The 15,532-nt window shown below is 38.3% G+C and overlaps 1 protein-coding gene across 6 annotated transcripts in view; it reads right to left on the minus strand.

Moving 5' to 3' along the window:
• KCNIP4 (potassium voltage-gated channel interacting protein 4) overlaps positions 1 to 15,532 on the minus strand; it is a 328,940-nt gene that overhangs the window by 2,051 nt on the left and 311,357 nt on the right. For all 6 annotated transcript variants that reach the window (XM_074148332.1, XM_074148328.1, XM_074148330.1 and 3 more), the window contains 4 exons: positions 11,554 to 11,624; positions 5,932 to 6,039; positions 4,821 to 4,925; positions 4,424 to 4,486 (listed from right to left, as the gene is read on the minus strand). In XM_074148332.1, coding sequence (XP_074004433.1) covers positions 4,424 to 4,486; positions 4,821 to 4,925; positions 5,932 to 6,039; positions 11,554 to 11,624 — 347 coding nt within the window. The remainder of the gene's footprint in view (positions 1 to 4,423; positions 4,487 to 4,820; positions 4,926 to 5,931; positions 6,040 to 11,553; positions 11,625 to 15,532) is intronic.

Raw genomic sequence — 15,532 nt, forward strand, 5'->3', positions numbered from 1 at the left:
TCTTATAGATATATATATATCTCTATCTCATCACAAATGAAAGTGGTAGTTTTCTAAAATCAGCCCCATATTTCTGAAGTTTGCTATTTCCGTGCATGAGACTTCCAATGCCCCCTCCTTTAGAGGGAGACCTAACTCCAAGCCAGCTTTGAGGTTTTTCTTATGGAAGTTTGAGACAGCTACTTCGCTGTCAGGCGAGCCCAGAGCCGTCAGCATTGTGGAGGGAATGGCTTACCCCTGCAGAAAATATCTATCCCAAAAGCCTTTTTGTCATTATCAGAAGGAGCTTTAAGTCATTCACCCTGACCTGTGCACCATGTACGACTTTAGTCCTTCGCCTCTGTTCTTCATGGTGCTGCTGTAGATGTGAAGCAATGCCCCAGTCAGAGCATTTCCCACCAGCACCAAGCAATGAAAGGAGGCACAAGGGGAGCTGGCTAGTGCCTGGCCCCCGAGTTAGCCACGCTACTGCTTCTCAAGACCCATCTCTGCTATTTGGTAGCTAATACAGAGCAAGACAGACAGAAGCTGCTTTCTGGGACCCAGTGTACCTGCGGCAGGATGGTCCCTGTCTCCAGTGGGAGCAGGGAGACTCCTGGAGTCTGGGTGGCAGAGTGGTATTCAAGCACATGGGTACACGGAGGGAGGGCCGGGAAATCAGGTCACACGCGTTCCCTGTTCAAGATAGAGGGAAGGTGATGAGAAGCACCTTCGTGGACAAAGATGGGTCCTTATATCCAGTGATCAGAGAAGATCACGCTCCAAGCCAGAATGCTCTGTAATTCCCTACATATCTGCTTAAGACTTGGTGAATGGACAGGCCATTCTTTGCTCTGGAACAGTGAATTAAGAGCCTTGAATTTGCTGAACACCCTGATTTGAGTTAGAACAGAACCAATTTCAGTAATTTTACTTTTCTGTTAAGTCTCTTCTAACTAACTGCACTTTCTGAAATGAACAGCATATTCTTCAGACAGTGTCTGCTTCCAGAGTGATAACATTTGATCTTTATAGCGAACACCAAGGAATGGCGTGTGGAGAGGCTCCTGCTTACACTTATGGCTATAACAGCCAAGGTCAGCTGTGTTATGTCCCCCGTCGGAGGGCTGGTACCGGTGGGTGTACAGTGCTATGGCATCGACAGTTGTGTCAAACCAGTACTCAGCACAAGAAGGTAATTTTAAAAAAAGAGACACACATGTATAATGAGTATTTAAGAGCACGCCAGAGGCTCTTGACGCTACAAAAATATCTCAGGAACCTATCCCAGGAACCTGAAGTAAAGCCTCTGTGTTCAAATATGCTCTGCAGTGTTCCTTCTTGCTCCTTTCCTTAGTTATGGCAAAACACGAGTCAAAGGGATGCCCAGTTCTCTTGCCTGAGAGATCATTCAAAGAAAAGGCTCCTGCAGCCTTTCCCTAGACTAGGTCCATTTTGAGATGCAGAATGAAGGGGATGTGAGCTTGAAGAGTTTTGTTGAGGGTTTTTTTGTAGTGCTTGTCTCTTTGCACTGTTATGACTCTAATCTCACAGCTTGAGGTGGTTTGAGCAGACATGCTCCGATACAAGCCTTAATGCCAAAGAAGGATTTGTAGATGAGGAAGCCACCATAGCTGTCAAAGGCTAGGGAGCAGCAGGTGTGCTGTGCCCCTGTCCTGAATGTCCTGATTCAGGTAAACCAAAGGTTCTACCAAATAGTATAAGTAGAATCATAGGATCACAGAATGGTTTGGGTTGGAAGGGACCTTAAAGATCGTCAAGTTCCACCCCCCCTGCCATGGGCAGGGACACCTCCCACTAGAGCAGGTTGCTCAAAGCCCCATCCAGCCTGGCCTTGAACACTTCCAGGGATGTAGTGGTCTAGAGAGAGGACCAAGGATGATTAAAGGTGTGGACTGGTTTCGTTAAGCGGGAAAATTGAATAAATGAGTACTTTACAGCTTGGAAAAGAGATACTGGATGAAGGGCAGTAACGATAACCACTGTTTTACCCCATAACACAAGAATGTATGGAAAACATAAAAAAATGTATGGCAGGTCTAAAACACAAGCAGATTTACTACAAGAAGGATCACAAGATCATTTAATTCTGCTTTTGGCATTGTTAAATGCTCATAAAAGATGAGCCTCCTCGCTCCTGGAGAGATGCGACTCATTGCATGCCGAGGAAAGAAAGGAATCTGAGCCTTACCTTTTTAGTCAGTCTCATACCCACTAAGTTATTTTTAAAAAAAAAAAAAAAGTTTTCCTACAGCTGTGTCTTAGAAGGAAGTAGCCACTGTTCTTTGTGAAGAACAGAATCCTGAAAAGGCTGAAGCCATGTTAAATCCTGAATCAAGTTTCTTGAAGGACTTGGTTGAATCCTAACCCCGAATCTCATTTCTGAAACCAAATCTTGATATAAACATGAATTACACACTTTGCAGCTCAGAAGAACAGATCTTAATAGGTAGAGAGACAAAGAATTAGGCTACGAGATACAAAAACTATCGAAAAACATTGCCACCTTTGAAGATAAAAGCAAATGAAGGTGAGGTAAGTGGCAAGGTGAGAATGGTGTCTCTGTCATGTAGGAGTTTAGACAGCATCCCTCTCACATGCATTCTAAATACTCGGAGAGCTAAGTAAGAAATTTTCTAACAGAACTGAGAAACTGCGAATCACATTGGAAAAGGAGAGCAGGCAATTCGTTACTGAAGGTACTAATTTTCATTGTAAATGAATCACTCAGCCCGTCAGCATAATGGCTGTCATATCCAGATTAATCTTTCATTTAATTTCCAGAACTCTGCAGACCTCAGCTGGGATATAAATCTCATCTCTGTTTCTGGTGTTCACTCAGCTTTAGCCAAGCAAAATGCCTTTCGTTCCTATTGAACAAGGCTGAAAAGCCAGAACTGTGGTCAATGCAATAGAGCACTGCTGACAGATAGGAGACTACCCAATAGCCATTGATAAGAATATATAGAACAGCCACAGTTAGAAGAGCAGTTGTCTTTCTTTCACCTCCGAAATCAGTGGATTAAAATCAGAGAATCACTTACTGGATAGCTGTGCTCATGAGAGCAAAATCCCAAAGAATAACTACAAATGCATATAAAAATGTACCGGTTGTAGAACATCTTTGCTATTTCCTGTTCAGCTTTCCCTGTTCCAAATGGTTATAAATCCATCACTCGCTAACTGCATTTATCTTGCCAGTCTTGTTCTCTCCTGTCTCTTCTCTACTACTCTCTTCTTGCTGTAGGAGGTAAGCAGCAATACACATGGGCGATATTGCTGGTCTGTGTCAGCTTTGTATTAATCAGAGTCAGCCTGGGAAAGACTGAAGTACCAGCAGAAGGCTACTATTCCATATATTTCTCACTGTAACAAATGCCATTAGTTGTATTTGCCATATCATTTTGCATAATGTACTTAAGACTATCTTATCACTAAGTCCAATGTGACACTTTACAGTACATAACAACCACCAAATGCACATCACACCAAAGGCTTGTCATCATTATTTTCTACTAAATCATATTTTTTTTCTTATCTCTTTTTTTAATTGACAAATTAACAGCAGGTCCTTAAGTTTCTGAAAATACAACTTATCTTTCCTCGTATTGTCTCCTGGTCAGAGCAAGCCGGTTTCTGAAGGGCAGAGGAGTGAAATCAGGCTGTAATTCCTGCTGCAGGAGTTTGGTCCCATTCCTGGCTCGAGAGGCAATGAGCTACTTTCAGCCAGTGAAGGACATTAACAGCCACCTGCGCTGTGCAAACACTTGCAACTGATAATCACAATTAGTTCTCACTCCCTTGCCTTGAGAAGACTTGCCTGCTGTTAACTCCTGCCATCCAACCCTTTGCAAGCTCCTTGCATTCCCCCTTTTTTAGGGCTCCAGCAGGTTGTGACTCGCTGTTTGAGAAACAACCCCCATAGATGATAAATTTTCAAGCAATATTATTATTATTGCTGTGACTTTATGCCGATTGTAGCAGGAATGTGTTCTCCAGCATGGGCAGAAGGTAGAAATAAATATGTAGCTGAACGTGAGCAAATTTTTGCTGTCGAGTAAAACCAAAACACTGTTAAAGAGAGAAGGGATGTGGACACGGTTGTCAAATGACAACTTGTAGATAACATCTCTTCTACAGATTCAGGTGACAAATTTATTTACATTGTTTAGTGGTTTTGTGTAATGGTGTGCTGATATGGTTTAGTGATGGGTTTTGCCAGTGTTCGGTTGATGGTTGGACTCGATGATCTGAAAGGTCCCCTTCCAACCCAGGCAATTCTATGATTCTATGCATACACTACCTTGGGAAAATGCTGTCCCTGGCATTAGGATTACCACCACTGTCACTCCAGAAATCTGTGTAGCAGTAGGGTGGCATTAACCAACAGACACAAGTTCAGTACTTATCACTGGGTGCTTACTTTCTGGCAGCTCTCGATGAATTCGTCTATGGTAACTACTCCATCTTTGTTTTTGTCCATTTTCTGTTGAGAAAGAATAAGAATGTATGTTTATCATCCTGAAATACTGTGTAAAGGAAGTCCTTTTTATTATTTGTTTCAGCTATGTGTCAGCCTAGGAACAACTAGGCCAAAATGCTGTGAAGATGTAGTAAGTGATATACTAGAATAAGCTTAAGGAGCTTATTGTTGAAAAAGCAAGGTGTAATGAGTAGATCTGAGAAACTTGGGATGGAACCACAAGAGAAGAAAAAGGATTACAGAACTGGTAGGATATGCAAAACTGTTACAATAATGAAAAATTTTCCATACCTGCTCCCAGAGCAGTCTTTTTGGCTCCATATGTTACCTGACCCACCTGGAAAAATGTTTCCACATGTTGTCTAGGCGCATCCTCCTTGAGAACAGGATAGGTGCATTTCCCCATCATATCATATATTGCTTTCATGATATCAAGCATTTCCTGAAGAGAAAAAAAAATGTCTGTGGAATATGAGGTGCGTTGTAGACACTGCTTTGACTCAACACATTTTTAGGATTTACATTTTAGAATAAAATTTGAGATTGTGCCTGTTATTTCATGACTGGACAGCTTCAAGGAACTATTATGTTCCTAGAAATTCTAGCATGTTAGTTCAGCTTTCATAGATGAACTTGTTAAATGGATGCAGATGTATGAATTTGATTTTAAATGATTTAGAATGTGTGCAAGTTCATGGATTGTCAGACAAATCTCCTGAGGTCTTGTGAATAAAAGCAGTTCTGTAACAGCAAGTGAATGGTCAAAACACATCAACTTCTCACAACTGAGTTTTCCTTAAAGAAAATAGAAACACCCATGCACACACCTGCACATATGCAGACTCCTCCTTTTATAACAAAAGCTTTGTATTTTGTTAACAGAGTGCCTTGTGAAAACTGTAAGAATCATTATAAAAAAAAGGCATTTGCCAGTATGCTGAGAAATTATTCTATAGATCACCTATTTCTGTAATCACAGTGTTTTTCTAAAAGTATAAATTATAAATATTATATATAGTTATATAAAGACTCGATTTTGAAAAACTATTTATTTTTATGAAGGCACTCATTAGGTCCCTCTGAATTTAAGCGTGTGTTTAAATCCTTGCAGAGTGAAAGATGTAGGAATCCTTTTATATAAACTCTGTTTCAAAGAAAAATTTTTAGAAGTAATTTTATACAAGAGGTAACAATTGTGTCCAACTTAATTCTTTTTTGTCCAAATATCCTACTGAACTACTTTGTTCTACTCACTGTATGTGCCCTTTTCAATTTTTATATATACCTTTAAAATGAGAAAATTACCTTATTATTTTAGCATATTAGTTTCATAATATATGTTTATTTGTTACCATGTCTAATTTGAGAATGAAGCCAATCTTCTCTGAAAGCAGGACTTACATATACAACCTTTAGTTTCAGTGATTAGTGTAAAAAGTAGACCTTACCTCCTTAGTTATATATCCATCCTTATTTATATCATACAAATTGAAAGCCCAGTTCAGTTTCTCCTGTACTGTCCCTCGGAGTAAAATTGAGAGACCCATAACAAAATCCTAAATAGACAAAAGATCTTGGTCAGTTTGGAATTAAGCAGTTTTTCCCAAACATTCAAAAATCCAGAATAATGCATTCGTCAGAAGTACAGAAATCTTGAAAGATGTTTTGTTTCTATTTCTTTTGCTTCATAGTAAATGTTAAGGATTGCTGGTTATTTAAATAATTAAAAATCTAGGCACCGTATGCTACACTCATAATAAGTAAATTGAGTAATTTGCTATAAAATAAGCCATAATTTTCTGTTTGTGGATTTATCCTCTGAAATGCCTCACATAAGCAGTTGCTGTTGAACCAGGGAAAAGCAATCCTCACAGTTTAATGGTCCAAAAAAAGAGCTTAAGTGGGAGTAAGATTAATCTAAGCACAGGAGACCAATTTTGGGAGAACTATCTACTAAGGAACATTAAATTCTTGTTAAATCTCTACATTGTTGGAAACGGAATATGTGGTTCCCAGACCTCTTAGATCAATCTGTGCAGTCAACATTTGAACGTTCGTGTATACTACAGTACAACTCAAGACTTAAACCTTTTATTGGAAATATCATAGGGAATAATATTTGTTATGTATCTATGTGCCCCCTTAATGGTTTTGTGACCTGCCAGTGCTCTATTGCTGTAAAGCTATTCCACAGAAATAAATCAGAAGACTTTTGAGATTTTTTATATATAATGTTTGGTTACAGATTTTTGTTTCATAATTAATACTCTTTTGAAAGCACAAACCTCATTTACATTTAGTGAGCATCTTCCAGATTGGAGAAAATATCGACTGGGATGTGTCATCACCTGTCTTCTGTATTTCTTAGCATGTTAGCTTTTTTTAAATAGTGGCCTTTTTTTTTCCTAACTCTCTCCTCCACCTTTTTCTGTTTGATAAGCTTGTAGACCCATAAATCTGTGAAATCGTCGCCATAATAGGTTGAGCAACATATGCCAAGAGCTTATATTTGAATGTGCACTTCTCCGTCGTTGGCAAAAAGACATACAAGATGTCTTAAAGTAACATTAAAGCACAGAAAGTATTTCTTATCAGCAGTTTATGCATTTCCTTAAAAGAGGAGCAGTGAAAAAGACTACCCGGGTTAGACGTAAAGGTCTGATGTACCACACAGTCAAGTAAGTACACCCGATCAGGTGAAGCATACACAGATATCATGGCCTCAGATGGGCTAAGTAGTCCTAGCTCTTTTGACAGCTTCAGACTTTTTAACAATTCAAGTGGTACGCTCTGGGTTTTCTTAGTCTGCCATAAATTTATGTCTTACTGGTAAATGTGCCCTTTGGGGTAAATGGATACATGAATCTTGAAAGAGTTTTGCTCAGCTTGTCTTGTCTACATCTCAATGACTAATCGAGGGTCACAGGGTTAAATCTCCAAACAGCTCTTTAACAATGTACTATTAAGTATTAAAATGTTCAAGAAATTCAGAACAGATTTGATCACATTACAGCATTAGCAATTAACCTTTTTTAATTCAGTACCGTTTCTTCATATCTTTTCTGCACTGTTTTACATTCTTGACGTAGCCTTTCCTGAAGTCCTTTGCAGAGGTCTCCAATAACTTTATTTTCTTAGAGTATTACATTTCAGGACTTTGAATTTATTTTTAATTTGGCACCAGCAATACTTTGGCATTTGTTCTATCTAAACCATATCTATTTTTCTTTTCCTGGTTATTTCTCTTCCCGCCTGTCTTTGATGTACAACCCGTATGTTATCTGGCTTCCTGGCACCATTTATATCCCCTTGTCCAAGGCTGCCCCTCTATCACTGGTGTTAAAAGCCACACATCAAAAAAAAATTGACTTTATGCTGTTTTGCATAGGACTGAATGTCTGTATAAAAGCTGTGACAACTCAAAACCTTCCAGATATGTGCTCTAAACTCTGCAAGAGCAGGTCATCTCCTTCCATAATACATCAACATGCTTGGGAATTATACGTAGATCAGCTGCATTGCCTTCATCTGAGTGTTGTGCAGGAGTCCATCTCAGGAACAATAGAAAGGACTTGTCGTAAAAGGAAGTTGTGATGAGCAGAATAAGAAGCAGTTAGGATGGAATAGCTTTTCTATACACTTAGGTATGTACAACTGAAGAATATAGCAATAAAATCATAGAGAAGTGAAAAAATCTGATTCAATGGAGATAGGCTAAATCCACAGAGTATTTTGGGCCAGATCCTCAAAGAGAAAAAGGCTCTGCATGGTGAAAGGCAACATGTGTGTCAGGATTTGTACAGCTATGCTAGCTGTTAAACTAATAAGCCAGTGCAGAAAGACATAGTAAAGCGCCGGTACGTGGGGTAGCAGCTAAGCCCAGAGAACGTCTGTCTATATCCTTGTTACCAACAACTCGGTGATGCATGTATCAGGCACACCATTTAGCACGGAGCACGAACCCAAAACCTCATTACAGTATTGAAGTACCCAGATGCGTTTTTCTTTCTGGTTTAGACAACTGATTTCTGTGGAGAGAGGGATTCTACCTTTAGAACCTCTTTATTTTTGAAGCAAAATTCACAGTACCGCTTGGACACTTACATCTCCTAAGGATGAAAACACTGTCCACTGAGAGGGACAGTCCTGCTCAGCGGAGCACCTAATGAGGAAAGGTGCATCTAGTATAGGGTCACAAAGGAGCCTAAAACTCCGGAGGAGGTCTGGACTCAGACACAACTCTAGGTCAGGTCTCTCTGCAGTCTGTGACAGAGAGGTTAGAAGCACAGAAGCCTGTGCTTTGGTACCTGCCTTTGGTACTTTTGTACTCCTTTCCACAGCCTCCTGTTTCTGAGTGTGCTCGCACCTGCGAAGACCTCCATTAAATGCCAAACTCTCCTGTGCCTAACTTTGATTCTGCAAAAAAAGGGAGATGTCTCACTGAAGGGCTGCAAAATGGAGCATCACTGAACCTGTACTGGGGATTCTGTCCCCTCGGAATCACAGCCTGCTCACTTCTCAGTTCTGCACTACAACTGGATAGAGCCTCTGGTTGTCACCTGGGATTAACTCATATTTGATTTTTTTTCCAGCAGTGATTAATTATCTCTTAGCAAGGTTGTTGATGACTTTCTGATTGCTTTATCCCTCAGTAAATCTTTGGGGAGAATTAGTTCATTAATAAATTAATTAACAAGCTTAATAGTGTGCTGTCTCAAATCCATAGGAAAGCTTAAAATTATTCCACCTGATGTGGAACACCTTTATGTCTTGTTCAAGGCCAGAAGAAGTAGGTAGGCAGGCACCTAAAGCCATTTTCATATTTAGCCCTTAGGTTTTGGAAAGGAATCAGGTGTTGATTTTATTCACAGAAGGCAGAGCCCTGGTGCACCTGAAACAAAGATCACTGAGGAGGAGCTGCTGTTAAGAGCAATATATTTCTTTGTAGCTATTTTACACCTGCTAGTATTAAAATGTTTATAAGATCACCACTGTCCTGAGAAAAATTAGCTCATTTCCTCCTACATGACATGAACAAGACTTTTTGTGTTGAACACAGAATCACACTTAGATACATTCATTAAACTGCTACCCTCATATTACTGCCTTGGAGACAATGACTGTTCATCACTGTTAATAGTGCAATACCAAAGTTGAGTTTCATCTTAGCATCTGGACTCTCCTATAGAACTGAGTTAACATGCTTGTTAACTTATTAAGTAATGCAAAATTCTCGGGTAACAATTGAGGAATAAAGCAATCTGAAAACCACCAACAACTTTGCTAAGAATTATTGATCTTTTTTTTTGAGAAACAAATACAAGCTTGTTTTTGATGAAAAATGACAAAACATCTCAATTGCATTTGGGCACAATGCTGTGCTTTAAGGCACTGAGAATTAGTGGGATTACTGAGTGACTTTTCTCTCATGAAGATCACATTTAGAATAGCCTTCTGTATCTACATCTGCTTCTACAACAAAGTAAGGATACTGATTTGAATATTTGCATAAGGGTGCAATCTGCTTTACCTTTGACTACATGTCTCAAGTTAATTAACCTCAATTTTCCTGACTCTGTAAATAGCCTTGAGGCCCAGATCTTCATTTTGGTTCAGTTACAATACTCATGCAGCAAGTGGAAACCTTGCTTTCACGTCTGTCTCTCTCTGATGGAAAAAAAGAACTTCAGTTCACTGATATGCCAAAGGAGCCCTTCAATAGCTGGGTCACTAGGTTACCTGAAACTCTGTTTGTCCCTCATGATAAAGCAAAACTAGTTGGCATAACTAATAAAATAAGTTAGTCTCAAAATTGATGCAATCATGGGATAAGGAGAGATAGATTGGTTCAAAACTTTAAGAACGCAGCAATCTCACCAAGCAATCTCATCCAATGGAGGTGTGCATTTAAGTTGTGCTAAAGTCTAACACTTCATTGTTGACGGTTGAGGATTTGAGGAAAAAGGAGCAAAAAGCTAGAACAAATTCTCTTTCTTCTTCCCCACAACTCCAGCTATCACTGCTTCATTAGAAAAAGGAGAGTGCAACACAAAAAATATCATTCTTACCTACACCTTTCAGATTTTTCTTTCCTTTTTACATAGAGCTGGAGTGTTTTCATGAAAGCTCATTACATTAAATTTTATTTACTCCTACACTTTTATATAGAAAGTAAATTGGGATGAATGTTTATTTTATTCTCCAAATGTTTAAATCCCCTCCTTTTTCTCCACTTTTTGTGCTTTTTTTTTTTTCCTAATGGAAATTAGAAAACTATAGTATGGATTGCTATAGAAAGAATTCAACACAGTTGCACCTGGCATAAAAAGGAGCAGGAAAAAAAAAAAGACATTATTGTACTTTTCACATTTTACAATATCTACTTTCATATTTTCCGGCTGCTTTCTTATGATTAGAAAAAACCCTGAACATTTTTAACACGAGGAGGATGCTTTTAGAACAGCTATCACACAGTTTGTAAGTATGCTTTGGTGGGCACCTGGCGTCCAGCCAGGTTCAACCCATCACAGTGATATCAGCCTTTGCAGATGATGACATCGGCCTTAATACGGAAAGGCAGAATTTTGAAAACAAGTTGAGCGGTTAAATAGAGGAAGGATGAATTTCAAACACTTGTGCTTTTAAATGAATTTGCTTTAAAGCCTTTTTTTTGTAGAGCCTTCTCCTGGAAACTAAGAGTGTGAGCAATCCTGTTTTGGCTGAGTCATCCCCATATCATTAGTTGTAGTTCAGAGTCCTTCTCACCTTGCAGAGGCAGGGAGGAATTTAAGGATTATTTAATATAACTTGCGTATAAATTGGGTTACCTTTTAAATTAACAGATTTATAAAAATGTTACACAGCAACACAGTCCGAGTTATCATTTTGGGATATACAACTGTAAAATAATTATGAGTTCCATTAATACATTGGAAAAACTTGAAACTTGAGTCACATAAGGTAAATTTTTCATAATGTGAGCCATATAAAAAAAGCCACCAAACTGGACTTAAGTACAAGGAATGGCAAAAATATTCAATTGCAGAGAAAGAAGTAACAGCGTCACTTACCTCAAAACTTACAGATCCGTTGTGATCAGTGTCAAATGCATTAAACAGAAAATGTGCATAAGTTGTGGAATCTACAATTTAAAACAGTAAAAATAATTCATAGTAAGCACATCTTATTTAATTTAATTTCATTCCCTGAAAAAAAAAAATTGATATCAAGATACACTTTGATACCAAAATTTGATAGCAAGAATAAATTTTCAATTCAGTTTAAACTTCTTTTTTGTCAGGGGAGCAGGGATAATTTATAAGTGCAAGTAAGTGTGTAGCTGCAGTGTTAGGAATGGAAAGTCTAGAATTCTAGTCTAGAATATCTTTATTTTCATTACCATTTCTACTAATCACTGATATCTGAATAACTAGCAAAGAGACCATGTTATTGCGCTCTGAAACAACCTGCGTTAACGGGAATGCTACTTTATCAGTTAAATGACCGTGACAGGGGATCTATCTCGTATGTTAAAGAAGAAAAATATGTTCGTTTTTTGCCTTTAAATAAGGGAAGCAGACAGTACCATCTGTGCGTCTGTCATATCGTTTTCACTCTGAAGACAGGCCTGTTACCCAAGTTGAAGATGCTCTTGTCAGAAAGCTGCAGCTGCACTCGGGTCCTATGCTCAGGTGAGATAAAATCCTGTCCAGAGAAGCAGATTCTAAGGCTGGTTTGCTGTTTAATTCCCAAAAACATCATATGAGAGCCAGGTGCTTAAAAACCTTGGAAAAACTGGCTGTGACCAACTGAAGTGGTCGATAAGACTCTGAAAGATGATCTTAAACAAGTTCTCCCTTCAGTAATTATTTGTACATTTTCAAACCCACTGACCAGTGCATATCGACTCATTTTAGAAACACAAGACAGCATGAATATAAATCTGTCAAGCCTCTAAGTTTTTGTAAATATCCATCTCTCCATTTCCAGTGAATGCCTTCTGAGAGGCACAACTTGCTCCAGGAGTAATGCACTTCAAAGAGAGAACTTCTCCAGAGACTGCCCTGTTGATGTGAGGTACAAACTGCTGAGGTTATGGGAAGTCAGCTTTCCTCAGTGTCTTTTCCCTCCCTCAAACCCACAAATTAATGTAGGCTGAGGTACTGTTTACTTTTAATACTCGTTGCTTTGCTCTTTCTATTTCATGTATCTACATTAATTTTAGGTCAATTAACATTAACCTCACAAACTTTTAGTAATGTGAGAAGTGTTATGAAATCTGTGTCTCCCTTGCAGGACAGACACACACCCCCATCATGGAAAAACCTCATCAGTGCTGAGGTGCCTTTTTCTGATTTCTTGGCACTAAACTATTTTATTTTTCATATTCATCCTGAAAACATGTATTTGCCGCAGCCCAAAATATTGTTTTGAATTAAACTGAGTGATAGTCTTGGGTCACTCACCTGACATGCCACCTTGACCCCAAGAAACCAAATACACCAAAACTCAAACCCTTGTACTTCCCAGATTCACACCTGATATTAGTGAGTAAAGTCTCTGGTCTTACTCAATATGTTAATTCCATATGATGTGAAAGACTTGTAGCTAAAAAAACCCCTCTGCAGCCTTTAAACCCTGTGTCTCTTTCAGAGAATTAAATACAAACAACCCACTATTGAGACATTTGTTCATCCATCCATGTATCCAGTCATCAGTGTAATTGCTTAAGCATGGCCTCACAGATAAATTCCCGCTTTAACTGACAAACGTAAAGTTGTTGACTTCAGTTTATATTTAGGATTTTAATAGTCATATTTTCTATAATCTACTGAGACTTCTGTTGTACAACAGAATATACTATGCAAACAATCTTCAGGGAAAAAACATATTATAGAGGTATGGTTATTGTAAACTGAATTTTAAATTCCTATTCTCTTTGCCTTCATTTCTTAAAAACATGTGAAATATTCCTAATTATTTTCTGTAGATTTACAGAAAGCACAAGGGTTAACATAAATGTTTTTTATTGTTTGTTGCCCACACATGATACAATATACTGCTCTTTGTAGGATGGTAGATGAAAGCAAAATCTCTAGTTGAAGAATGTTTTATTTCTTGTAACCCCTTCTGAAAAAACATAAAAATCAGAGGTCTTTTTCAGGGGTGTTTGTTCAGGCAATTCTGGTCTGAGATTTTCCCTTCAAAGCCACGGCAGGATGAGGTACAATAGTCTTTTAATTAGAGCTACTTAATGTGATTTCTCCCTGTCCCAACCCCCTAAACCTTGAACATTAATCATGTCAGACATAAGCTTAACTTTTTAAATAAAATATGTTTTCTTTTCAGGGATCGGATATAATATCTAGTAGGCTACATTGATATTTTGACAGGTTGAGACAGGAACAGATATTAGATCAGAATTCCTTTGAAATACACCATTAAAAGAATTTAAACATCAGAGACAAAAAATGGTAGTCATTATACATCTGAGACTATGCTTTATCAAAACATGAACATAATCTGCTCTGTTCATAACTGAGGAGGAGTGTAATCATTATTCAGTGTCTGGATTCTTATCTACGACCTGCCTGTCTGAAGAACGAATCCAAGTTATATTTCAGGTGATCCATTGCATGAACGCAGGGGGCCTATTCATTCGCCTGTAGTTCTAAAAAGAAGTAACTGGAGTGCCTTCCCAGCATGGAAAGCTTTTTACAAAAGCTACTTCTGACTTTTAAAATACATCTTTTTTACTGCAGATCTGTGTCATCTCATTTGTTACTCTTACCGCGACTCCCTTATCCTCTTTCTGCTGCTCCTGTCCCTTGTCTTGGATAGTCTTGAAAGTCGCTTGATGAAGGGACTTGCTGGGTCACATTGGAAAATGACCTTCTGGTGACTGCTTAATCACCCTGAAGCTTAAAATCTTACACAACTTCATTCTGTTTGCTCAGATATGAACTGTTATAACGATACATCATGTTGTATCTGGTTTTGCGTTACATAGACAATCGGGGCACAGATCTACATGTACAACATTTTAACGTGGGGATGATTTTCAAACTTTTTTTTTTCCTCTTTAGTATTCAGACATACATAAAAACAATCTTTTAAGCACAACTGAAATGTAAAGGCCTCAGCTGCACACAATATTTTGGCAATACATTTAAAGATACCTTGGCTAATGTGAAGAATAAAGAATTGACTTTGGCTCCCATACCTCTCAGAAAATGGCAAAAGTCAACACGGGCACCTATAAACCAGCAAAAAACCTACACAAAACATTCCAAGTCTCAGTGGATTCAAGGATTTAAGGATTCAAGGATTCAATTCAAGGATTACTGATGTGAGCTGTAACTCCAAGGAGCCTCAGCTCTTCTGCTGTTTCCGATGAATGCTTTTCCTGAAATTTTGAGGAATACTACATAAGGCTTTCATGTTTGTTTGTGCTGTCTTTATGTACTGCTTAGGCTGCACGCCGTGGCAGGATGGGGAGAGGAAGAGGATAGCTTCTGATGGTCACTTCTTGGTGCTCTTCACTGAGATCACTGAAATTGCTTTATTGAGAATGATAAAAATGCCGTTACTAGTACACAAAAACTTCTGTTACTGATAAGTGAATTATCTGGATTCCATACTTTTCTACCCTGCTAAAAATCTAATTTTTTACTGTATTTTACTGAAGTTAAAAGAAGCAAGAAGAAAAAGTGTAAATTTCTTTCAGAAAAGTGTATGTCTCTTGTTGCAGAGTAATGGCGCTGAAATTGCAGCGAATAGTTGCGATATTGCCATTGCTACTAAGAAGCCACAAGTTTTAGAGGGAGCCTTCCGCAGGATGGAGGCCTGCCTACAGTATCTTTATTCATTTTCATTAGCATTTCTAACAGAAAAAATATTTTTAAAAAGAAATATTAAGTGTAATAAAGGTGTAGCAAATCACATGCAAAGAATTATTTTCACTAGCGAAAGTAACTAAAAAATATAACGTCTGAAACTGTAATTGTTTCCCTCGTTTAAAAGCTTAGACACAGAAATAATCACTAGGCA

The sequence above is a fragment of the Numenius arquata genome, chromosome 5 (genome assembly GCF_964106895.1).
Source record: "Numenius arquata chromosome 5, bNumArq3.hap1.1, whole genome shotgun sequence".
Taxonomy (NCBI): Eukaryota; Metazoa; Chordata; class Aves; order Charadriiformes; family Scolopacidae; genus Numenius; species Numenius arquata.